General features: G+C 43.5%; 1 protein-coding gene across 1 annotated transcript in view; it reads left to right on the top strand.

Moving 5' to 3' along the window:
• The window catches only part of RAD21 (RAD21 cohesin complex component), a 29624-nt gene extending 21276 nt beyond the window's left edge, over positions 1 to 8348 (top strand). Inside the window, exons 10-14 of the mRNA XM_045861414.1 lie at positions 251 to 410; positions 847 to 995; positions 4229 to 4378; positions 5853 to 5936; positions 6636 to 8348. Of these exons, the coding sequence (XP_045717370.1) occupies positions 251 to 410; positions 847 to 995; positions 4229 to 4378; positions 5853 to 5936; positions 6636 to 6827 (735 nt within the window). The 3' untranslated portion in view covers positions 6828 to 8348. The remainder of the gene's footprint in view (positions 1 to 250; positions 411 to 846; positions 996 to 4228; positions 4379 to 5852; positions 5937 to 6635) is intronic.
• The last annotated feature ends 18637 nt before the right edge of the window (positions 8349 to 26985 follow it).

Raw genomic sequence — 26985 nt, 5'->3', positions numbered from 1 at the left:
ATATTCAATTTTTATAAATGCAGGTATAATCTGAAGTTCTATATTTAAAATAAGTTTAAGGTGGAATGAAATGTATGTTGTAACATTAAGTAGAAACTTTGCTAAGTGTATATACAAACTGATTACAGTTGTATTAAAACTTAAAAGAAAATGGAAGTGTCAGTGGTGGGTTTTTAATTAATGTGATTTATAATTGAGGTTCTTGTTTTTGTTTTTGTTTTTTTTTTTTTTTCCTTAATTTTCTTTATAGCTCTTTACACGCTGTCTTACACCTCTAGTTCCAGAAGATCTTAGGAAACGAAGGAAAGGAGGAGAGGCTGATAATTTGGATGAATTCCTCAAAGAATTTGAAAATCCGGAGGTTCCCAGAGACGACCAGCAACAGCAGCATCAGCAGCGTGAAGTCATCGGTCTGTCCCGTTGGAATAGTTCCCTGATGAAGTTTACGTAAACATTTGGCTTAAAATTTGCTTGTATATTACCACAGTAAAAGAAACCAGGAACAAGGGAGTATATTCAAGATTTTGGACAGGGAAATATATGCCTTATTATATTGTGTGATCACCTTGTTAGATATGAAGCTTTCTGCTTCATGACTGGCTGCGTGCTAGTATGCTAACGGGTTGTCCTGCGTTGGCTTGGAGATGGGACTTGTTCTCTTAAGGCCCTTTCCCACTTTTAAGTGTAATGTTATAAACTGAGTAATTTTTGTGGAAGTAAAATTTTATTCGAACTTCTTTGATAGAGAAATTACCTGTGTTTTAGTGTATTAGTATTAAAAGTAAATGGTTCTAAAAAGCTGGTTAAGACTAGATGACCTAAGTCTCCTCATATGGCTGGTTGCAGATGAACCCATTCTGGAAGAGCCGAGCCGCCTCCAGGAGTCAGTGATGGAGACCAGCAGAACGAACCTGGATGAGTCCGCCATGCCCCCACCACCACCTCAGGGAGTTAAGCGAAAAGCGGGACAGATCGACCCAGAGCCTGTGATCCCTGTAAGTAAGCACATTTCTCCATCACAGTGTTTGGGGATATTCAGAAAATCATTTCAAATCCCCAGAACTAGGAAATATTATATATAAGGAGGCTTTTTAAAATTGTCTTGGTTTAGACAGGAAATGCAAAGGAATGGGTCAGAGAGGAAGAATGGCAGCAGAGGATATGAGCACAGTGTCCCCTAAGTGAGAGAGAATGCTCTAGGGGTTTTAGTCTCTCTGACTCCTCTTGGTGGTCTTGCTTCAGAGTGGCGAGTGGCGTAAAGTGAGCATCCTTTGCTAAGGTGACATCCGTGACTGTGAACTTAGTTGTGGTTTCTTTTTCTTTCTCAAACATTAGTCCAGGGTGAACCTGAGATTCTAGATAAAATAATAAAAGCAGTATATTGAACTTGTTGAATTCTACATGTATTAAATAATTTTGTGAGTAAAATGAAACAAACTTTCTGCTAACTAAAGAGAATTTTTGCATTTAAAAATAAGCAGGTAGAGCCCTGGCTGGGTAGCTCAGTTGGTTAGAGCATCATCCCAAAACACCAAGGTTGCTGGTTCTGTCCCTGCTCAGGGCACATGTAAGGGACACCCAGTGAATGCATAGATAAGTGGAACAGCAAATCGATGTTTCTTTCCCTCTCTCTCTTTAAAGTCCATAAATACAAGATTTTTTAAAAGTAAGCTAGTAGATTCTTGTGCATTGTAGGCCAAGTAGGGGGCCAGATTGTCACTTACCTAGTTGCAGGTGTCTGACCGCTTTATTTTTTGGTCAGCCTTTATGAGCAAGATCAAGCATTCTGTTTTACTGAGAAGTGATTAACATAGCATTGTGCTTAAGGTGAAAAGCATAATGGTGTTATATATGTATATATTGTAAAATGATATATACAGTAAGTTAGCATTTATTACCTCACATAGTTATGAGAACTTTTAATATCTACTCTCAGCAACTTCAAGTACATGATTACAGGGTTAACTGTACAGGTGATCACCGTACTGTGTATTAAATCTTCAGAACCTCACCTTATAACTAAAAGTTACATTCTGACCAGTATCTTCCCACTTCCCAAACCCCGGTAACCACCACTGTCTTCAGTTTTTAGAGTCCGCGTACAAGCAGTATCACACAGTGCTTGTCTTGCTTTTCCTGACTTATCTCACTTAGCATAAAGCCTCAAGGTTCATCCATGATGTTGCAAATGGCATGATTTCCTTCTTTCTTGTGGCTGAATAACGTTCCATTGCATATGTATATCACGTCTTCATTCATTGACAGACATTTAGGTTGTTCCCATATCTTGGCTGTAGTGTATAGTGTTGCAGTGAACTACGGGGTGCCTGTATTTTTTTGAGGTGGTAGATTTGTTTCCCTCATAGAAATACTCATAAGTGGAATTGGTGGATCATACAGTAGTTCTGTTTTCTATTTTTTTTGAGGAATCTCCATACTGTTCTCCATTCTTACTGTTCCAGTGTACATTCCACCAACAGTGCACACGGTCTCCCTTCTGTTCACATTGTTGCCGACACTTACTTCTTGTCTCTTTGATAATAGCCATTCTGACAGTTGTGAAGGTGATAGCTTATTGGGGCTTTGGTCTGCCTTTCCGTGATGCTTAGTGATACTGAGCATCTTTTTAGGTACCTGTTTGCCATCTATGTATCTTTGGGAAAATCTTCTGCCCATTTTTAATCAGGTTTATTTATTTTTTGCTTGAGTTATGAAAGTTCTTTATCTGATAAGGGAAGGGGTTAATATTTATATATATATGCATTGCAAATATTTTCTTCTGTAGGCTGCCTTTTCATTTTATTGATGGTATTCTGTGCAAAAGCTTTTTAGTTGATATAGTCTCACTTTTGATACCAGATCCAAAATACCATTCTCAAGATCAATGTCAAGGAGCTTCCCATTTATAATTTCTTCTAAACATAAGAAGGGAATTTTATGTGTCAGGTCTTAACGTTCAAAGTCTTTAGTGATTCCATTTTAGTGTTTGGAATAGGAGATTAGAGATCCAGTTTTTTTGGCGCCATTTATTGAAGAGACTCCTTTCCCCACTGTATGTTCTTGGCTTCTTGGTTGTAAATTAATTTACTGTGTATGTGTGGGTTTATTCCTCTTAGGCGCTTTATTCTGTTCCAGGTTCTGGTTTAATTAATGCTTAGCAAACATTTTCTGCCTATCTCTAATACTAGGCAGTTTCAGGCTTAGTAAGTAATCAGAGTACACTGTACAGATTGCTGAAAAAATGTAAACATCTAGTTACTTCATTAAGACTACCTACCGTTAAGTACACTAAGGGTGAAAAAGCTAAAATAAGTATAAAGGAATTAAGTCTAGTTTAGGGCATATCAACCTTAAATCTATAAAATAAATGAACCTGAGCAAAAGGAGGCTCTTTGGTAACAGTCTGTGGGCTCTTGGTACAGCCTCCATCAAGAGGTGTTGGCAGAATATTCTGTGCCCTCTGGTGGTAAGAAATCATTGAAAAAGCGCATATTTCTCTATGAGCTCAGGAAGAAGAAGGGGGATAAGTACCACTCTCCTGGTAATTGTTCCTTGCCATTTGTTCAGCTTGTTCAAGATTGTTTTGTTTTGTTTTTTTAATGCTGTCAACTGTTAATATTTAACCCTGAGAGGAAGGAAATTAAAGAGATGGACCCCACAATAGTCTCTTCATTCGCATCAGCTGCCGCAAGAGCTTCAAGGCTCTCATGTAGAGCCCAAGCTTAGCTGTGCTGGTCTTGAGGCAGGAGTGGTGGCTTTGATGGGTGATGGGTGGCAGAGCTTTTCCGCCCTGCCCTGGAGTCAGTGGGTGGTTGTGTGTTTTTCCAAAATGGTACTGCCGAGTTTGGGGGTTTTCACCATTGGTAGTAGTTCTCACAGAGACATTTAAGTATTTGGCTCCTGAAAAGTAAGTGTAAACACATTTCTAGGGTAAGATAACGGATTTACTTCTTTTGTGAACGGCAATACTTTAATGTTGTAGGTTTACAGTTGTATGTGTAACAGTTTATTCTTAGATTTTTATTTGTTGATTACTGTATTATCTTTCATACCAATAACTTTAAACCTGCTTTTACCTCACCCTGTATAGTCAGTTTTTGATTGTGAGGTCATATGACTGTAGTATTTCCTTTCATTTTAAAAACTTTAACAACTGTGTACTTGCATGTTTAAAAGAAACTATCCTTAAAATGTGCATCTTAAATTGCCTTATTTTTATTGCTTTAAGCCTCAGCAGGTAGAGCAGATGGAAATACCTCCTGTAGAGCTGCCCCCAGAAGAGCCTCCAAATATCTGTCAGTTAATTCCAGAGTTAGATCTTCTGCCAGAAAAAGAGAAGGAGAAAGAGAAGGAGAAAGAAGATGATGAAGAGGAAGAGGTAAAGTAACATTCGGAATAAATTACCATTCCACTTTTAGCCAACTTTCTCCCAGCTTTCTTACTTTTCATATTGGAAGTCAGTTCATTAATGCTGAGCTTCAGAGGGATGAAAAAATGTTCAAGCATGAGCAAAATTTAACCAAATGCTTAGTAATCTAGTATCATTATGAACATTAAATTTCATGTGTGCTGTAACTCAGTGGCTTTTGAAGGACATGGGGACTGCCCTTCACTGATTTTTTTCCCCTAGACTTCTAAATGGTTTGTAGCTGCTTTTATTATCGTATGGTCAGTAGTCGATTCTTACTGTTATCTGTGGCCTGGAAATCAGATAATCAAACATTCTTCATGAGTGGGTTTGGTTTTCATTAGACTGGAGAGGGATGTGACTTTCCTAAAATAGATTGAGTAAAGGCTGGAATGACTTCCTTTTTTAAAGTATAGAAGTACTATTTAAGGTCTTGAGGTTAATGTAAGACTTAGAATATATTCTTCTGTTGGATGTTGTCAAATATTTTATTTAGACCTTTACTGAAGTGTTTTCCGGGTAGCGTTAAAGCTTTTTAAATTTCCTCCAAGACTAAAAGGTTATGGATTGGATTAGACACATTTTCATCACCATCTGTTTGTGCTTCTAATTTATCATTATGCTAGCCATAGATTTCATAGGTACTTAGTGCTTAGAATTTAATATGAGCAATACATTGTTTTGAAGTCAGAATTTAGCCCCAAAGCTACTCTAGCCCATGTATTAGAGTGTGTGCCATTTTCTCAGACTTAGTGTTGAATCAGTATTTAAAAGTCATTGTGCTTCCTCTTAGGTGTAAAGCTGTTTACCTCTGCTTCTTTGGAATGTGGTGTACACATCTAGTATAGCCTGGGAGCTAGGTGGCTGAAGTAAAGTCTGTATTATGGGTTATAGCTCCTTTCTTTTAAAACACGTATAGACTAGTACGACTTACTCATCTTTGCTAGTTTGTGGCCTCTTGGTACTGTTCCACAATGGGATTAGGAATTGGCCAGAATATAAATCATCTAGAATATCATGCTCCGGAAAAATCAAACATACAAATGCAGTTGAGATAAACAGTGTGTTTAGTGGCATAGCTGATATATATCCCAGCATACGTTCCTTCCTTATCTTGACAGGGGCCAAATAACCAGCCAGCAATAGTCCACGGACCATGCTGTGTAGACCACATCTTTCTAGACCAGTACAGAATCCCATATTCAGCCCAATGTTTGCTTGCAGGTACAGAGGACTTTCTTTTGTAATTTAAGAAAGACAGACTTCAAAGTTTGTACTAAATCTAAGTGATTTTTCAGCAGCATCAAGTATAATTTTTCTGTTAGTCAAAATGAAGTGGTTTAAATTAATTTAGAGCTTTCAGGAGATACAGAAATATTTCATTTTGCAGCAGAGTAGTTTTATCGGCTTATTTTTTAATGTGTGTGGGGTCATCTTCGTTCAGGATGAAGATGCTTCAGGGGGTGATCAGGATCAAGAAGAAAGAAGATGGAACAAAAGGACTCAGCAGATGCTTCACGGTCTGCAGGTATGCCACCCCAGTCTCAGAGCCCGCAGCAACTGCTTGTGGGATTACCCTTTCAAAACAGTAGTCATGTACTATAGAACCAGAAACATTTGCCAGAACTACATATTTTAAAGTACTTTAACACATGAACTGTTAGACCAAGAATAAGCCTGGAAGGTATCCAGGTGAGTGCTTTCCCGTGGTTTATCTTGCACAGCAGAGTTGTGGTGGTGATGTATGGTGCTCTTTTGTGTATCTACATCTTATTTTTGGTTGAGCAAATTTATCTGCTTGAATCGTTAAATTTGTTGAATTGTTGTAGTGTCAGATATCACTTACCTTGGGCCTTAAAGTATCAGATACAGATGAGAGACCTTGAGCATAGGACACACCAGGGAAGTTGCTCCAAGTTTCCTAAAATAGACTCAAAGGATAGTTGGATTAAGTGGACATTTTAAGAACTGTAAGTGCTAGAATTTACTGTTGTGTCAATTTAGATATTCAAGAAATGAGTCAGTAATATTCCTAGGTTTATGATTTTAGACATACTGTGATACACTCTTTAACCTTCTTGAGTAATCTGAGAATCACTCCTACTATTCAAAGAAGTCTACTCCCCCAACAGAATGGATGTACAATATATTTTTTCCAGTATCCAAAACTGACATCTTGTTTTACAAATTATTCATTTAATTCTTCCCTTTTTTTTTTAAATTTCAGCGAGCTCTTGCTAAAACTGGAGCTGAATCTATCAGTTTGCTTGAGTTATGTCGAAACACGAACAGAAAGCAAGCTGCTGCAAAGTTCTACAGTTTCTTGGTTCTTAAAAAGCAGCAAGCTATTGAGCTGACGCAGGAGGAACCGTACAGTGACATCATCGCAACGCCCGGACCAAGGTTCCACATTATTTGAGCAGCTTAGAAGCACTGTAGCTAGTGTCCATTTCACTAGTGTGTACAAATTGCCCCCATGTGTAGGGCACACAAAACCCTTTAAGAAAGTCCCGATTTTTGTCTGTACAAAGTCTTCGCCTTTTTATTCATTTTTTCCAGTATTTTAATTTTATCAGTTTCATCTTACAAGGGAAACTGTGCTTGTATGGATTGTGTTCTGATGGAGAAAACAAGCACCCCAAGGACTCAGAAGATTATTTTAACAGTTCAGAACAGATGTGTGCAATATTGGCGCATGCAATAATGTTCAGTAGCAGTCAACAGTCAGGATTTTTATCTTTGTTCTCCATTGGAAAGGAAAACGTGTCAGGAAAAATGCCTGACAGTTTAAGGAATTACGGTGTGAGTCTTAGAAGGAAATTGGCTTTTCCCATCAGTAACACTGGCAATCTTGGCAACCACTGTGCTCAGGCCTGGTGCCCAAACAGAGATTGTCCTCGAGATCTGTTTTGAAGTGTAATTCCATCATGACCAAGGGGGTGTGGGAAATCGTGTTATAACCCATCCCCTCAGCTACAAAATAATAAATAGGACTTGGTTAGAAGTGTTTTATTTTATAAATCATTCCATGAGTCTTTTTAATGAACCTTACTATCCTGAAATCTGTTGTTTTAGGGAGGCTCTAAAATGAGCAGGAATAGACTTTTTTAGAGTAGAATGAACTTAAACATTTATAACTTTCCAAGAGCTATAAATCAAAGTTTTAAAAAGATGTTTCAATATATTTGAGTATTCGAATCATGGAACTAGAAATTGCTATGCCAACTAAAAGGACAGACTGATGGGAAATCCTACACCTGGTTGACCTAACCTTTAAGCAGACAATGCTGTAAAAATAATGGCTTCTCTGATATTTATTATAAGTTTTATTACTGACCTCTTTTTCCAACGCTGCACACTCTGTGTTTGGAACTTTTAATAGCTTTGCAACAGAAATTCTGTATCCAGTTCCCTATAATTTAAGTGAAGAAAAACATCCAAATAAAGGCTTTATTATTAACAGACCAGATAGCACCAGAAATTATGTGACTATTATGATTATCAAAATGTCTTAACTTTTTAGAGCAAGGTTACACTGAAAGTTCTAGCGTAAGTGTTGGCACTTTTGTGGGGAAAAAAATCACTTTGGAAACTCAGACTTCAGTGTATATCCGGTAATTTAAAATTAAGTGAAATGTTTTAAATTTGTGAACGCGTAATTACTGTTTTGATGATTCATTTTCTTGAGAATGGTAATTGTATAAAATTGCTATTGCAGCTTTATTTTCAATATAATGTGCCTGTAAAACCATTTTTCTCCCTTTGTAAAAAGACATTGTAGATAATTGAATGTTCGATTATAGAAAAGTCATTAGTTCCTTGTTACACATTTTGTTAGTCTGTTTTTTGTTGCTTATTGGGTTTTAATATTGTTCCTGAAAATAGTTGATGCTATGTTATGTATAACTTTTCTAATAAAAGTTGTGTTACAAGCTGTAAATTGTTGGAGTATTGGTTATTCAGTTGGTGGTGCTGCCCTGGAAAACACAAGTGCATACAAATTATGCCACACCTGTGGGTGTGTACCCTTGGGCCCTAAACAAACTTAGCCAATAAGTTTGTCTTGGAGACTTCTTGGGTCCATCTGAAAAGCTTACTAAAAGCCAGGGCATTCAGTAACTTGGAATATACCGCTTTTGCCTTCAAGCCTATGACTTGACCTACATGCGGTTGTCTTGGTGTCTCCGCCCCCCCCCAGCTTTTTTTTTTAATACATTATATTGATTACGCTATTACACTTGTCTCATTCCCCCCCTCCTTTATTCTCCTCTGCCCTGCACACTCCTTCCCACCCACATTTCCCCCCTTTAGTTCATGCCCATGGGTCGTACATGTAAGTTCTTTGGCTTCTACATTTCCTCTAACCTCCCCTTGTCTATTTTCTACCTACCATTTATGCTACTTATTCTCTGTACCTTTTCCCCTCTCTCCCACTCCCCTGCTGATAACCTTTCATGTGATCTCCATTTCTGTGATTCTGTTCCTGTTGTAGTTTTTGTTTTTGTTTTGTTTTAGGTTCACTTAATGAGTTTGTTGTTTTACTGTTCATATTTTTTATCTTCTTTTTCTTAGATAAGTCTCTTTAACATTTCATGTAATAAGGGCTTGGTGGTGATGAACTCCTTTAACTTGACCTTATCTGGGGAGCACTTTATCTGCCCTTCCATTCTAAATGAAAGCTTTGCTGGATAGAGCACTCTTGCACGTAGGTGCTTGCCTTTCATGACTCGGAACACTTCTTTCCAGCCCCTTCTTGCCTGTGAGGTCTCTTGAGAAGTCAGCTGATAGTCTGATGGGCACTCCTTTGTAGGTAACTGTCTCCTTATCTCTTGCTGCTGCTAGGATTCTCTTTCATTTTAATCTTGGCTAATGTAATGATGATGTGCCTTGGTGTGTTCCTCCTTGGGTCCAACTTCTTTGGGACTCTGAGCTTCCTGGACTTCCTAGAAGTCTGTTGCCTTTGCCAGATTGGGGAAGTTCTTCATTATTTGTTCAAATAAGTTTTCAATTTCTTGCTCTTCTCCTGGTACCTGTATGATTTGGATGTTGGAATGTTTAAAAATATCCTGCATGTTCCTAAGCCTCTCCTCATTTTTTTGATTCTTGTTGCTTCATTCTGTTCTGGATATTTCTTCCTTTTGGTCCACAGCATTGATTTGAGTTCTGGTTTACTTCCCGTCACTGTTGGTTCCCTGTTCATTTTCCCTTATTTCACTTGGTATAGCCTTTATTTTTTCATCTAATTTGCAGCCAATTCTGTGAGCATCACGATTTACCAGTGTTTTGAACTGTGTATCTGAGAGGTTGGCTATCTCTTTGTTGCTTAGTTGTATTTTTCCTGGAGCTTTGATCTGTTCTTTCATTTGGGCCTTTTTTTTTTTGTCTCAGTGCACCTGTTACATAGCAAGGGGTGGAGCCTTAGGTGTTCACCAGGGTGGGGCAGCCCACGTCACTGCGCTATATGTGGGGGAGGGGTCCACGAGGGAACAGTGCTGTTGGCTCTCTGCTGGTTTTCAGTCACTTCCCCCACTACCCACAGAAAATTAGGCCTTCTGGTGCTGATTCCTAGATGGGTGGGCTTGTGTGTGTTCCAGGACCCTGTAGGTCTCTCCAACGAACTCTCCTGTGAGGCTGGGAGTTTCTACCGCTGCTGCCTCCACCTCCACAGGTGTTTTCAGTCATAGGTTTGAGGCTTTATTTCCCTGCACTGGAGCCCTGGGTTGTGTGTCTGTCTCGCTCCCCACTTGTTCCTCCTGGTTTATCTGCACTTGAACGTGGGACCTCCTGCTCCACCAGCTGCCACCTCACTGGGTCCGCCATCCGCTGCCTTGTGTGAGTCCTCTCTGCCTGGCTGCCCGTCTCCACCCCTCCTACCGGTCTGGACGCATGTTTCTTCTTTAACTCTTTGGTTGTTGGACTTCCATACAGTTCGATTTTCTGTCAGTTCTGGTTTTTTGTTTTTAAATTTGTCCTTATGGTTGTGCAAGGAGGCACAGTGTGTCTCCCTATGCCTCCATCTTGGCCAGAAGTGTCTCAGTGTCCTAAGACACATCAGGGCTTAACCCATGAATACTTTAATGCTGTTTGTAATAGGACAAACTCTTTACTAAGTACCAATTATTCTCAGACCCAAAGATCCTTTGGTTGAGGGCTCACCACCCATGGCAAAAACTAGTAGTAAAGACTTATAACCTGATATAAGAATGTTGGGCGCTAGAACACAGCGTGCCAAAGTACCTGGGAGTAGTCCTGAAGGGATTTTTATTAGGTGATAAAAAGCTTTTGCCAAGATTTGAAAGGTGGCTTGACATAGTACATAATGTGAAGCGGTTTCATTTTAGATACAGCAGAACCATGAGTATTTGATTTAGGACATGGAAGCCTAGGCAGAGACTTGGAAAGGAGAACCCTATCTCCTCCTCCAACAGAGCTACTACCAAAGGGAGCCAGAGGTCTGGGAGTAGCTTCTCGTTTAATTGGATTTTGGAGCCTAAAATTCAAACTTGATTCTCTCTCTGGGCCCACTTCTAAGATAAAATCAGCTCATGCACACCTGTTTCCAGAAGTTGTGAAAATCCTGTGAGCCTAATGAAATGCAACTTGAAGAGCAGCTAACTTTTGTACAACAGGAATGACATTACTGTTTCCAGGTCAGGTTCTTAACCTTTCCGGTCCTAGAGCATGTCCTGTGATGTGGGCAGCTCCACTTGGACCACACGGCACCTCAGTCCGTCTACAACCACTAATTCTACTTAGTCCTTCGGACCCTGTAATGCAGGGGTGGCCAAACAAGGCCCGCAGGCCGAATCTGGTCCTCCACCTTGTTTTATCCAGCCCGACTCCTTGTTTCCACCCCACGGCAGCACCGAGCTCTCGCTTAGAACTGCTAAGAAGTAGTTACATTTATACAGTCCTAAAATTACATTCAGCCCTTCAAAGGCAACTGCAAAGCTGATGTGGCCCCCCAGTGAAAACGAGTTTGACACCCTGTACTGTAATGTCTCATCTTGGTGACTGGCTTCTTTGCCTTCCACGTCTCCAGTGTTCCACGACTCCAGGTTAAGCCACCTTTCAAATGTCTGCTAGCCACACAGTGGTGACTAGTGGCTACCATATTAGCACTACAAGGTCACACAATCAGTACTCCTAAACCTAGGCAAAGTGCTTTGGGTCCAAGAATGCAAAAAAAAAAAGAGCAAAGTTCTTTGTCTTCATAGAGCTTACCTTCTAGCATGGAGACAATGATAACTGTAAGTCAAAAATCTAATATGTTAGGAATGATGGGCTGCAGTATTAATTAGGATGGACAGAGTAAGCCTCATTTGCAAGACGAAGTTCTCTGCAGGCTGGAACGTTAGACAAGGATGTATAGAGTGTCTAAGACAAGAAATATGTAGGGCAAAAATGGCCGTACGTGCAAGACCAGACGCTGGAGAGAACACGGCGAGTGAGCGGGGCAGTGGCAGGAAGGAAGGAGGGGGACACAGCAGGCTCGGTGATGCACTGCGGAGCTCGGCTGCGCCACTGCAGCATGATGGGTCGGAGAGGAAATAAGAAAAAATATCGAGACAAAGGAAAATGAGGAAACAGACCAAAATTTATGGAAGGAAGCAAAAGCCATTCTAAGGAAAAAATTCAGTGATAAATGTCAACATCAAGAAACAAGAAAAATCTCAAACAGCCTAATGGTATATACCTCAAGGAACTAGCAAAAGAACAAATGAAGACTAAACTTAGTAGAAGGAAATGGAAACTAAAGAAATAGCAAGAATCAATTACACTAACAGCTGATTCTCTAAAAATAAATAAAATGGAAAGATCTTTAGCAAGACTCACCAAGAAAAAAAAGACAACTTTAAATCATCAGTGCAAAGATGTATTAATGGAAGAAAAATCCTCAAAACGTCTGGCTGTGAAAACTAGCAGGGATTTCAGATGAGGGATGGAGGTCAGCTGGTCCAGGTGTTCTTCTTGATGGGTCCTTACAGGGACTTAGGGACTCACTGGCTCTGAGCTCCAGAGCTGGGGCAGCAGCTCAGAAAGAACCAGACACACACACGGGAAGGAGCTGGGTTGACTGGCTTCGGGGTGAGGGCTGGGAGGGGAGCGGGGGCCAGGGTCGCTCGCTCTGGAGACAGAAGTGCTGGCAGATGCCGTCGTTCCTTTGCTGAGCCCTCCTCCCACCCAACATGCACAGGTGGGGGCCAAATCAGAATGCTTTTCTTCAAAAACAAACAAAAAAAAAGGATATACCTTTAACCAGATTCATCAAGAAAAAAGAAGACCCATATAAATAAATACAGAAATAAAAAAGATATAATAACTGACACCACAACCTACATCAAAATAAAAAGCTGCACAGCAAAGAAAACCATTAAAAAAATGGAAAGGCAATCTATGGAGTAGGAGGAAATCACGTATCTGATAAGTGCTTAACATCCATAATATATAAAGAACTCCTACGCCTCAAGAGCAAGTGAACAATCTGATTTTAAAATGGATAATAAATAGACATTTTTCCAAAGACATACAAATGGCCAAAAGGTGCATGAAAAACTGCTCAACATCTTTAATCATCAAGGAAATGCAAATCAAAATCCCAATGGGGTATCAGCTCACACCCGTCCCGTCTGGCCCGTCCGTCAGGATGTTTGTCACCAAAACGGCGAGAGAGAACAAGGGCGACACGTGAGGGCAGGTGGGAAAGCACAGCTCTTGTTCATGGCAGGTGGGTGTACATCGGCCAACCACTGTGGTCACAGTGTGGGGTTTCCTCAAAACGTGAGAAGGAACTACCATAGGCATCACCCATCTCACTGCTGGGCACATAATCCAAAGGAAAGGAAAACGGATCTTGAAAAGAGCTGCCCTCTCGTACTTATGCAGCATTATTCACAATAGGCAAAATATGGACACGTAAGTGCCCATCAGTGGATGAATGGATAAAGAAAATGAAACACGGGGTTTCTGATAAGGTGGTAGAGTAGGTAAACACTGCTCGTCTTCTCCCAGAACAGCATCAAAAACACAACTAAACTACAGAAAAACACCTGTGAGAGATGCCTGACGTCCAGCTGAACAGAGCGCAGTGGCCGTTTGAGACAGGTGGGAGGTGTGGAGACACAGAATGGGCTGGTCCCACACCCACATGTGGCAGTTAAAAATCAGGAGAAATATCTTGGCTGTGAATGCCCCCCCATGAGGCAAGGGGTGCCAGCCCCACACCACACCAGGCTCCCTCCCCACCCACCCAAGAAGAAAAGCCCCCATAACTTCTGGCTGTGAAAACCAGGGGGGATGGTGGCTAAGAGACAGAGCTTCTGGAGTCCCAAGCATTCCTCTTAAAGGGCCCATGCTCGGATTTACTGGGTGGACTCACCTCCTCTGAGCTGCTGCACGGGGGAAGCAGCTCAAAAAGTGCTGGGACGTAGAGGAGGAAAGGAATTGTCTGGCTTCGGGGTGAGGGCTGCAGGGGTGGCCATGTCGCAGACAGAGTGATAGCAGAAGCCATAGTTCCTTTGCTGAGTCTTCCCGAGCTACCCAGCCTGCCGGGCAGGTGCTGAGCATTATATCTGAGTCTCCATCACCTGGCTAACACTGTTCACCTGCCCTGGTGTTTCCCTGAGACTGCCCCACCCAATTCGTGGGCCTGCCCAAGCCCAGTGCCTTTTCCATAGAAATGACCTGCCTTGCCCTGGCTGGTGTGGCTCAGTGGATTGAGTGCTGACCTGCAAACCACAGGGTTGCTGGTTTGATTCCCAGTCTAGGGCACATGCCTGGGTTGCAGGCCAGGTGCCCGGTAAGCAGTATGTGAGAGGCAACCACACATTGATGTTCCTCTCCCTCTCTCTCTCCCTCCCTTCCCCTCTGTCTAAAAAAATAGATAAACAAAATCTTTAAAAAGAAAAGAAATGACCTGTCTTGGCTCATGCTGTGGACATTTGTAAAATCTCTCAAAGGTTCACAAACCCCCAAGCAAGCAAGCAGCATCTGTACTTGTCTGCACCACTTACTTGCTAAGCGGTCCGAGCCCAGCACCGGCAGCCGCCAGCCTCAGTGTGCAGCTCAGCCTCTTCCAGGCACCTCCCAGTCCAGCACCAGGGGCAACCAACATGAGCGGGTGACGGGGCAATTTTCAAAACAGAAATTTATGTGGACCACCTTTCCTCCTTCCTTATAATCTAGCTTTCCTGCTGCTTCCTCGAAATAATCTTACAGTATTGTCAACTAGCAAGTTAACCTAAGAACATTGAAAATAGTGGGAAGAGTTTGAAAATAGACATTGAAAATAGATGGAAGTTTCTTTTTTTTGAATTTCTAAAAATGAGTTTGATTTTAGAGGCAGAGTAAGGGGAGGGAGAGAGAGAGAAACAGAGACAGAGAGACACATGGATGTGAGAGAGAAACATCAGTTACTTGCCTCCCACAGGTGCCTGACTGGGGATCAAGCTTACAGTCTAGGCATATGCCCTGACTGGGAATGGAATGCCCAACATTTTGGTGGAAGGGAAACACTCCAACCGAATGAGCCACACCAGCCAGGGCAAGACAGAAGGTTCTTATATCAAGAGCCTGCTTCCAGGACCACCTGCTCCCCACTCTGTGTTCTTCCTGCTTCCGTCATAAGTGGAAATGCTGAGGCAGGTGACGGAAAGGCATGGAGTGGCCAGGTGCACAGCAGTTGAGGGGAGGGGAGGACAGTGGTGGGCTGGATAAATGGAGTGGGGGGTTGGGATGGGGGGAGCAGTGCATGTGAAAATCTCAGCAACTGCTAGTTCAGAAGGGAGGCCATAGCGCTGCCACAGGCGGGGTTTACCAGGGGAGACCAGGAATCCAGATTCTTACATGAGTAGACTTGATTTTTGAATGTGATATACGATTCAAAGTTGTTTTCAATGTCAGGCAGGCCGGATGTCTGCAGACAGATTCAGTGCATCCGTCTCAGGTCTTTGGCTTCTGCTGGGCCAAGCGTGATGACTCTAAGGAAAGCAATTTTATATCACTGAAGCAAGACTTCCTGCACTTTTTCTCCGTCGCTGCCTCAAACCCCTGAGCCTGGCTGCTTGCCATCTGAAAAACACCATCTTTATTTTTCCACAAGGCCTGTATTTGACTCGTCAGGCCCACAGGGAGAATTCTTGAGTTTTATGCCTCAGGCCATGCTCTGCTAATAATATTTTGTGTGATAACTGCTGTATAAGCATCACACAAGCATATAACCTAATGGAAACCTCTGCTTGAAAGCAGGGCTAGAAATATGTAAACCTCAAGACAAAAGCTGCATGCCCTCAAATCCCCCAAAGCCAGAAAATTCAGTGGTTCTCAAGAGTTAAGAGTACAGGAGTCCCGTGGGAGACTGTGAGGCTGCAGGCTTGAACACTGGCCTGGCAACCCGCATTTTCAGCATGTGTTCCTGAGGTTCTGAGGCAGGCGCGCCTCCAGTGACATCTTCACATACCACACTTCCACCTTATTCCCGGAGTGGCCACGTTGAGCCCTGAGCCATCCTCCAGAGCCCACTGGCGGGAGGAAGAGTCCTCCTGATCAGCTCTGAGCCCAATTAGTTCTCTGTTGGCCAAGAACTGTTCAGTGGGAAATTCCCATACGACTCAAGGATGGGATGAAGCTCTCCAGGTTGAGCAAACGGGTACAGTGTTGTTCCCCGAGGCATCTGGCCAAAGGGGTTCTCGCTTCCCATTCTAACTATCCCAGCTGCTGACAGTGTCCTATGGGCTAGAAAATGGGTAAGAGAGCCAACAGATGGATGATAATCCCAATAGCAATAAGCAAACAGCCACGGATTCTCTTTATCGAGTTAGTTTGGCCCAGTGGTGAAGGAACGGGGATGGACTATGAGAAAGGTGGGTTCAGTATCAGCCCTGCCCCTAACCGGAAACCACAGCGAATGTCTTAACTTCACTAAGTCTTGGTTCTCTTTGGCAAAAACTCTATATAAGGCTCCTGTGAGGATTAAATAACATAATGCAAGAAGCACTTAGCATCTGGCCCACGGTAATGCAAGAAGCACTTAGCATAGCATCTGGCCCACGGTAAGTGCTCTGTATTTATTAGTTGTTACTCAGGCCAGAAATACTTGAGTGCTTTACCCCAAGCTAGGTGTGATTCTGCGGCCGGGCATACTGATGGGAACAAAACAGACAGGGGTCCTGGCCCCATGGAGCTACGTTTCTTATTAGGTCAGGGGCACCGGAGGAGTTTCTCCAAAGAAATAACCCCACTCCAGTGAAGTTATTCTGCCTATCTTTTTTCATTTCCTCAATATTTTATTTTATCTCGATTATGCAACTTATCACAATGTGCTTTAATTTACCTGCTTACTTGTGCTTCTTTGACTACTTGACTAGGAACTCTGGAGGACTTGTCTGTAACCTCAGACTCCTCAGTCTAATGAGTGACTGTGATACTTTTTTACTGTATTCAGCGTCACCAATGGTAAAGGATGGAAATAAAATAACTCATGAAACTCATGTGGATGTTAGTCTTAAGAACAGAATATCAATTCTTACATTTTTTTAAGGCTTGTTACCTTGTCTTGAAAAACAAGGAAGGGAGAAAAACCACCCAGGAAGGGAGAATAATTCATCGGACATCGACTACCCACCCCTTCGGGGACTGGCACGCAGGCGTCCTGCTCGCCTGCTGTGGAGAAGCCCCAGGCTGGGTCTGGAGCCTCGGGTGGGTTTGCTCTTGCAAAGTTGGTTCAGAGCCCACCTTGCAGAGGTGTTTGGATCAAAGCAAAGAGCCAAACACCTTAGATTCAGGTAATAACTTACTGACTAGTTAGGAAGAGAGTCTCTTCTAGTTTAAACATGAGAGAATACTTGATCTGGGATTCCAAATCCCCACAATAATTCTTGGTGTGAAACTGCTTTCGAGGAAATGAGAATGCCACCTTTTTGTGCTGTTTGAAAGATATTAGCAGCTAATAAATCCTGAGTTTCGTTCCCAGTCCTAAAGGTGTTTAGATGAACTCGGCTGACATAGGAGAGACTGCGTACTGGCTTGATTAGAGCAGTGGCCTATGAAATGTTAGGCCCTACACTAGCAAGCCCCTGATCATGGCGAGCACTGGTGGGGGGGTGGGTCATGTATGTGCACATACTCAGCAATCTGGAAAGCTTCACGAATGTACTAAGATAGTAAGACAGCTTCCCTGAGAAGAAGAGATACCATATTAGATGGAGATAATGTTAGGCCTTAATCCAAAAGTCAACTTTAGCAAGGCAAGAGGAGACCTCATAGTTAAGGTTGATGTCTTAGAGTAACTATTTTAAGTTTTATGAACTTAAAATTTAAAGAAATTTCAGCACTTCAGGCATTTCTCGATGAGACCCTAGGGCAGAAGAAACAACTTTCCCCAAACTTTTTGAAACTCTGTTGCAGTCTTCATGAAGAGGGAGATTTTCATCTCGACAAACATGTATCAGACACAAGACACACGCTAGGTACTAACAGCACATTAAAACAGGACCCCTGCAATTATACCTGCAAAGATTTCAAGGAAGCAATGAGAGGCATTTGAACCAGACCTTGAGGAATGACTGGAATGTCCTTCCACAGGGGGAAGGCAGAGGATAGGAAGGAAAGGTGTTCTGGAGAAAGAACGCAGCAAAGGCGTGGAGGTAAAAAGGAGTGGGATTGACTTGGAAGCCCGGGTATAAGGAAGCAAAGCCAAGACAGCAGGCAGAGGACAGCACTACCTCTCAGGCTAAGCAATCTTTCTGGACTTGCTACAGATTCTAGGCTTAAGGACCACCGAGCATTTCTCCTTTTGCCAGCACTGTCTTCCCTACATTCCTATTCGCCAACAAATATGGCCTCTCAATGGCCTTTCCTTCTCCTCGTTTTAATGAGAGCGTGTGGGATCTTTTCGCCTCCACAAACCAGACGGAGGGTAGAAAACTGGACAACCTGTTGGACTAGAGCAAGTCTGCTTGTTGACCAGGGTAGCTTTGATAAGCCCTTCTGGTTCCAGCTGTTTGCGTACGAGCCTTACTGCCAGGAAACCTGAGCTGCCCCGTCATTCCCCCCGTGTCTCAAGCTCCGAGAGCCTAGATGTGCAAGAAGAACGCATAGCCTGGAAAGTCATTTAGGAGAGGACTGAGCTGGAGGCTTCCAATGTCTTCAGATTTCCTCCCGGCTTGCTGACAGAGGCATTTATGGCCCATGGTAGTGGCCGGAGAGCAGCCGCCTCAATAATTACTTTCCTGGAATCTTTTGTCGAAGGCCTTATCTGATCCCAAGTTCTGGGCAGAATTTGCCAAAGGTGACAAATGGTTAAGAGCACAGGTCTAGTCACTTATGTTCTTAGGATAATCACATGTTAATAATAATTACAGTAATACAATGTATTGCCCACTTAATAATGACAAGAATGTATTTATCATGACTAGAATTTTCAGGAAACTTTCTATGGGCTAGGCCCTACATTAAGCACATCACAGGCATTATTTCATTTAATCCTTCCAACATCTCTATGAGATCAATTCTATTGTTATTATTAACCTCATCAACAGATGTGGAAACTGATTGTGGCATAGACTATAACGGTCAATAAATGCCTCATCCTTTTCCTCTACATTTCATGGCTCCACAGTGGCTGGGTGAGGCCATGTGATTCATTCTGGCCAAGGGGCTCTGAGCAGAAATGAAGCGCAGTTCTTCAGAACTGAGATGGTGAGAAGCCCATGCGAACTTCTTCCCCCTCTGCTCTTCCCTCAAACCCAAGTGGTTACAGAGGTAGGAGTATCACCGGAGCTATTAGCTGGCGACCCTCCGTCAGGCCAGTCCCCGAGTGACTATGGGGACCACAGGCTTCTCATAACCCTGGGATAAGTATGGGCAGCAACAAGGAGAAACCTTTGTAGTACTGAGCCACTGGGATTTCGGTTAGTCTGTTACTGCTGCCTAATCTAACCTACCCTGCTAATATAACGAGGTCCTAAGAAGTTTAGTTACTTGCCCTAATTAATGGATCTAGTTAAGTGATTGAGTTGGAACAGGAACCAAAATTTCCTGGTTCCCAGGCAAGTCTTTCTACTACACAAATTCAAGTCTGAGTGTGGTAAGGGCCACGGGTTCTCCTGCGCTATTCACCATGTGTGTGGGAGTGACTCCAAAAACATGTCCACGACCAGCCCGGTCCATATGGGATCTCTCTTTCTCTCTCTTTAATCCTCACTCAGGGACATTTTTCCCCACTGCTTTTAGAGAGAGAAGGAGGAAGAGAGAGAGAAAAACATCGATGTGAGAGAAACATCAGTCGGTTGCCTCTCGTATGCACCCTGACTGGCATGCGCCCTGACTAGGAATTGAACCCACAACCCTTCAGTCACAGGATGGCCCTCCAACCCACTGAGCCCACACCAGCCAGGACAGGATGTCTCTTGACGGCAGCTAACAGGTTAGCTCTGACAGAGCAGGCGCTTAGTTGCAGATGTGGAGACTGGACTTCCAAGCAGACCCTGCACGTGACACAGCTGAAAGGTCATTGCAACCAGAGCACAAGCAGAAGGATTGCTAAACAGCTTCACAGGGTGACATAAATTTACCATAGTTCAAGCTCTGGCCCTCAGGCTTACCCAGCAAACTCCAACCAGACATGCCTGTCACGTGGCCCAACTAATGTTTTTTTTTTTTGCCTAAACAATTGGTGCATGCTCCGCTCATAGCTGACACAATGAATCACTCATTCGTCTTAAAATACATTTTTTACCTGGTGTCAGGGATACTTATTCTCACTCTTGTGGCTATTTGCTTTCTCTACCTCACTGGGAGCTCATTCCCATACCCCTTTGCTGATTCCTATTTCCCCCCACCCCTCATTCTTAATGCCCCAAGGTTCAGTCCTTGAACTTCTCTTTTCTATGGGCATGGCCCGCCCCCCACCTCCAGTAATTACTTCCAATATCATGGCTCTAAATAACATCCACATCCTGAGGACTCTCAATGTTATATCTCCAGCTGTGACTTTAATCTTGATCTCTTTGCTGTCAGCTCTTGGCTGCTGGTTTGCTATCTCCCCTGAGACATCTCAGTAGCCTTCTGGAATTGAACATGTCTGGAGCTGACCTCCTGACCTTCACCCAAGCTCCCCTGGCAACTCCATCCTACCAGTTGCTTAAGACTTCAACCTTGGACTCATCCTTGACGTCTCAGTTTCCCTCACACCCTCTGCTTTATACCATCCAATGAATCCTGCTGTTCTGTCATCACCATGTAGCCAGAATTCAACTACTTTTTTAAAAAACGATTTTATGTATTTATTCTTAGAGAGAAGGAGAAAGAGAGGGAGAGAAATATTGATTGATTGTCTCTCATTCGCCCTCAGTCGGAGACCGAACTCCCAATCCAGGCATGTGCCCTGACTGGGAATCGAACAATGAGCTTTTGGTGTACAGGACAACACCCAACCCACTGGGCCACGCCAGCCAGGGTCGAGTTCAACTACTTTTTAACACCTTCATCACTACTCTCCATGTCTCCATCTTCTCTTTCCCTGGTTCACCGAAACAGCCTGCCTGCTAGTTTCTCTTCTCTTTGATCCACTGTCCCCTCAACACAGAAAGTTTGAGTACAGTATTTATGATTATATTAAAACGTTTGTCAGATCACTCCTCTATCCAAAACCTTCCGATGGCTTCCCATCACACTCAGAGTAAGTGCCAGTTGTTATAATGGCTTAGAAGGACCCATGGAGCTTCACCCACCCACACCATCACCTTTCCGATCACAGGTCCCACTTTCTCTCCCCTCCTCGCTCCGCTCCTGTCACTCCGGCCTTCTCATTATGCCGGGAACAAGCCAGGCCCGTCCCACCTTGGGAATATGATGTTGGCTACTTCCTTTGGCTCGGCTAGTCTTCCCTCAGATGCCCACGTGGCCCATTCCCTCACTTTCTTCAAGGCTTTGTTTCAATGCATCCTTCTCGAAGAGGCTTTGCCCAGTGACCCGGCCAGAAATAGAAACACCCGAAGCACTTCCTGCCTCCCCCTCTGCTCTGCTTTTCTCCCTCGCACTTATCTACAGTTACAGGACCGCGCTGTGTGGGTCTGTATCATGAAAGATTGTTAGCTTCATGAAGACTGGGATTTTTTTGTTTCATTAGATCACCTCTGGATTGCTCAAACCAAAACAAATAACCCTGAAACACAGCAGACAGTTGGTGTTTCTCTTGAGTGAGTGATAATTGTACAGCAGATATTTACAGCAGAACTATGTTCAGAAAGTTGCTTGGTGAGAATGGATTTGAGCAGGGAACAAATGATTTGTTGAGCCACATGTTTTCCTGACACTGTTTTAGAATAGGGATGGACTGGTCATAGGGACCTAAGTGTTCCAGACTGTGTGGCCACTGATTCTCCACTGTCAAGGTCAGCTTTTTCCATATCCATTGCAAATGAGGTGATTCCCCGATAAATCAGTCTATTTTTTTTCTTCAAGCATATTATTGTCACCAACTAGGTGGTAACCGAAGCTCGCATTAGTCCAGGAGCCACTCTGCCAGCTTCTGTAGAGTCACATCGCATCCTTTCTATGCTGGTTGCATATTTTAACTCTCAAAGGACAACTCCATTTGAAATGCCCCGCGGCACAGATCCTGAGAGTGCTCCCCTTCCTGAGGCAGGGAGAGTTCCTGCTCACGTCTTTCACCTGGGCTCCATTGAGCAATCTCTTCTTTATCTCGGGCAAAGATGGTCATGAGTGTTTACGTAGGTGAGCTGGCACCTGTGTGACATCATGTTCTCTCTGGAGTCAAATGGCTATTGGCACAAATTTCAGCCAGCAGGGCATCCTGGAGTCTGACTCTCTCCTACGCCTCTGTGCTTTCCTGAGGTGGGGGACGAAACTCATGCTCAGTGATGATGGAAAATTCCATCTCCTTGCCACACATGCAGAATTATGCAGACTGGTTTCTACCTGTAGCACTGGTCACTACTACAGGTCAGCTCCGTGACTAGGGCTTGTACTTTTAATGACTGATTCAAAAGATCCCTCCACATTGTCCACTCACGCTCACCATGCCCCTCCTGCTTCCTTGCACTCAGCAGCCAGCTTGCTACATACCTAAGCCCTCAGCCTCGCTGCAGCTGCTGCCGCGTGCCCACCGACTTGCCTCCACCGCATCCAGCCTTAACTCTGTTCCTTCAGCCTTGGACGAGGTTTCCCTATTTAAGTAAAAATTTGATTCCTCCTATACCCTTCTGCTTCCTCTAAATCCTAATTCCTCAGTTACTCTGCTTCTTCCCTGCATCCATCCTCTCCCTCTCTTTCTCTTTCTCTTTATCTCTTTGTACCTCCCTCCCGCTCCCTCTTTCTCTGCCATCTATCTATCTATATGATAGCAGGAAGGGGAAATATATATATATGATTAAATATATATATATGATTTCATATGTTTTCATATTATTCCTTCCCTTACATAAATATATTTAAATCTCAATCCTGCCTGCCAAGGAGCCTGTCTGCCTGGTACCTGCAGTTCCATCTCTCTCGTGCGCCTCTGGAAGGAGGCATCAACACACACTGCCTGCACCTGCGCACACCTCGTGTTTCCACAGGTCACTGTGGCCAGACTTCCTGTGTTCCCACACTGCGGACCACGCGCAGAGTTCATCACTCATGCCAAGCCCAGCAGCTCCCTAATTGCCGAACTCAGTGATTTTTGAAGCTTTCTCCCTTTTGAAGTTCTAAATCCCCTTGGCCACAGTGACCTCCGTGCCCCGCCCACAGTTCACTCTTTCTCCTTTCACGTCCTTATCCTGTCTTCTGTCTCCATCTGTTAAACGCTGGTGATCCCCCGGTTCCCTGCTCAGATCCCTGCTTGACGTACTCTTCAGGAAAATGAGAGTAAATAAAATTCAAAAATGATATTGGAAGAGAAAACATTCAGTTACCATCAAGCGGTTACTTCATAAATAAAAATCCTAGCTGCAAACATTTCTACTGAATGAAAAACAATTCTAAGTATATGTCCTACTCAGATAGTATGTCTTAGAGAGCCAGAGAGGTGGGTGGCTGGGAATTCTCTGCGGCTCATTACAGGCTTGCCTACTGAAGAAAAATACCATTAAGTAGATTTTTTTTCTTGATTTTTTTTTGGGGGGAAACATGGTTAAAGAGAAATTCAACAACTGTGGGCCATATCAAAGAGAATATTGGGAATAATATGGAAACTTTTGCTACAGTGGAGAGGCAACTAATAAGACACCAAATGAAGAATCCGGAATGCCCACTTCCAAAGAGCTAAAAGGGTCTCCCCAGTCAGAAAAGGTCCAAGACCCTCACACATAATATTTGAAGCCGTTTTTGCTGTGGAACAAGTAATCAGAAAATCTAGTGGCTTAAGACAGCAACCACTTATTCACAACCCTATGGGTCAGAAATGTTGGCTTGGTTCAGCCGGGATGGCCGGTTTCTGCTCCATGTGCTGGCATCTTTGCTTAGTCGTGATTTTCTGTTTAGCCGGTGGTCAGAGGCCTCACTTATGCCAGGCTGCTGGGAGGGACAATGCATATAACTGGAGCAGGTGCTACTCGTCATCCAGCAGCTCACGCTCACCCAAGCTCAACAGGGTTCTCAAGAGCAGCGAACGAGAGCAAGCCCTAACGCACACACGTTCAAGCCTCTGTTTTGCATCATGTTTTTTAATGTCTCACTGGCCAAATCAAGTCAAGCTGCCAAGCCCAGGGTCAGTGGGGGAGTGGTTGTGGGTGTGGATTCAGAGAAGGGCATGATGGGGACATTTGTAAGAGAATATAACATTGTGGGGTTTTTTTAAACTAGTTGGGAACTCCCATATAATTCTGTAATTTTCCTCAAAGTAATTATTTAATTGTAAAGGTAACACCAGAGAAAGAAACTTCTTTCTGCCTTGGGCAATTTGGCAGGAAAACAAATTATTCAAAATATATATATTTTTTATTGTGCAGGCCTTATACATTGTTTTTGCCTCCCTAGAATCCTCTCCTTTAGAGAATTCTTCTCCCATTTGATGGTTCTGGTGGGGTTGTCAGTTATAGTGCCGTATCCTAGTCCCTCCCACCCCACACTCGGGACTCAGGTCTGGCTAAGACTCAGAGGGTGGCCCAGAGGAGAACACATGACCAATCAGAACCAATCAGATGCCTTCCCTGGGAATAATAGATGGATCTGGGTTTGGTGGGTGGGATGGGTGGTGACAGAAAACCCTTTGTTGGAGGATATGAGCCTGGAGCTGAGTGAACATGAGTAGCCATATTTCCCAGCACACAGGGAAAGCCTATCTGCAGAATAAAGCTAATCAGGAAAAAAAAAAAGTGGAGGAAAGCAAGGTATGGACCCATTGGCATTGAATTCTTGCCATAGTTTGTGAGGTCCTGGTTCCCGTAGTAATTCATTGCATTCTGCTCTACCCCAATATCTTTTCCTGATAAGTGACCCAATAAATTCCCTTTTGCTGAAGCTAACTTGAATTGAGTTTCCATCATTTGCAGCCCAAAACTGGAACTGGCCTTAAAGCCTGTAACAGCCATTAAATAAAGCCGTCTTCTCATTCTAGCGCAATAACCATCTTCAGCTGTCAACTCTTGACTGGCTTCGCAAGGTCACGGGAGGGGGTGCTGCCCTGCGGGGAGCACGGAGGAGGAAGGGGACAGAGCCTGGAGAGAATGAATGGACCGCTGGGATCAGGACACAGGCAGGATGAAAAACGACCACTCCGAAGGGTCCGACAGAAGAAGGAAGAGACAGATAAATGGGAAACTTTCGGCAGCCAAGAAAGTAAACGAAAGGATAAAAAGGATGACATTGAATACTAAGAACAGTATTAACCGAAACACTCGTAGGAGTAAGAACTCAGAACAATGGCTTTGGGGTTGTCAGTGGTTTTCTGGAAAAATATACTTAGGATCATCACGAGAAAGAAAAAATAAGGAAAGAACGATGAGCAAGCTTCCATCTGGCACATTAAAATGAAAAATGGGTTGTGAAGAGGATTACTTCTTGATAGAAGCATAGCCCTGTTACTTTTTAAATTTTGATATTCTATCAAAAATCCATTAAGGTGATGCAGGCTTCTCCTCACACAGAAGGTGAATTATATGCAGCTTTCCCAAAGGGTTATATTGTAAAGTCTAATCTGGGACGATTATACGCCAACTTTCTGTTCCCTCTGGCACATAATTAAATCCCTTGTCAAGTTGCCTATCTCGTTTTCTAACACCACCCGATAGTTTTTTCTCTCCAGCTTTTCCGTTTGTCTGACAGTGGTTTCCGTAATCTCGGTACCTTCTTATGCATCGACCAACCGCGTCCAGGCCACATTTTTACACAACGGCCTTGAACACAACAGCCTTGCCCCCGCCCAGGGCCATTTCCACTCTGACGCACACATAATACAAATTGCCAAACTTGGTTTCAGGATGTGTACTGTTATCTATTCTATTTGTCTACAGTGTTTTAATTGTAGCAGAAGGACCCTTACCAGGCTAAGGGGAGCAAGACTTAGCAGTTCTCAACAATCCCAGACCAGCATTCAGTATAGAATCTCTGCTTGTACTACTGCGTTCAGCTGAGCATGAAATAAAATGACATATGCAAAATAGCTTTAAAAATAACTGCAAAATTAAACGAGTCATAATTATTCATTATAAGGGGTTCTCTGCCTGTATTTGTTCACTCCATATAGTTTGTTGCCAAGTTACATGGAAGTGTTTCAGGACTAGTGACCTTCTAGGTTTACGGCACAACAGTCCCACCCAATCTGTCCCAGGAGGTGCACCCTGACATCATGGAGCTGTGCCCCAGCCCCCAGCCTCTTTGTGGCTGTTCCTGACCCAGCCTCCGGACAGAACTACATCCTCCAGGACCCCTCTCCCCGACCCCCACCTCCCATTAATCACCCCCCTACACACTAGCTCTGCCCCCAAGAGACCTGATCTGGACAAGATATTTATTCAAGAAAACAGATACTAAGAATAGAAATAGTATGGGAACCAACTTCCTTGGACTCCAAGTCAGTCCCACTAGGGAACTAACTTGGGGTAAAGGAAGAAATGGGACGAAGCCCTGGCACACAGAGAGGCTTCCCAGAGTCAGTGAGAAGCCTGGGTTTGCGAATCAGAACATCAGGTGCCAATCCTCGCTCTGCTGCCTGTGTGCTCTGAGCCCGGACACGGGACAGCTGCTCCATACATAGTGGTTGGATGAATCGACCAAGAGAGCCTCATTCTCAGAGCTGCAGTTCCTCATGCGCAAACTGTGGGTGGAGGTCTCTCCTTCACAGGGTTGTTGCAAAGGTTAAGGAAGGGAATGTATAGCAAGTGAGTAGCACGGGGACTGACACAGAATTGTTGCTTGACAAAGGGCACCCACCACTGCTGCCACTGCTGTCGTCACAAAAAGGGTGAAAGAAAACGTATTCCTGATTCCCTGACACAATCGGCCCCCATGGCGAGGAAGTCGCCATTATAACTAATTTATCTTTATATAAGGAAAGTGGGAGCAACTAAATTACGAGAAAGTTTTATTTCTCCATGTTTGCCTTGGGGCCATAAAGAAATAGTAACCCCACCTAG

Source organism: Phyllostomus hastatus, unplaced genomic scaffold (assembly GCF_019186645.2).
Source record: "Phyllostomus hastatus isolate PE091 unplaced genomic scaffold, TTU_PhHast_1.1 phas_scaffold_21, whole genome shotgun sequence".
Taxonomy (NCBI): domain Eukaryota; kingdom Metazoa; phylum Chordata; class Mammalia; order Chiroptera; family Phyllostomidae; genus Phyllostomus; species Phyllostomus hastatus.
Note: the sequence above shows the minus strand (reverse complement) of the source record. Positions and strands in the feature narration are given on the sequence as shown.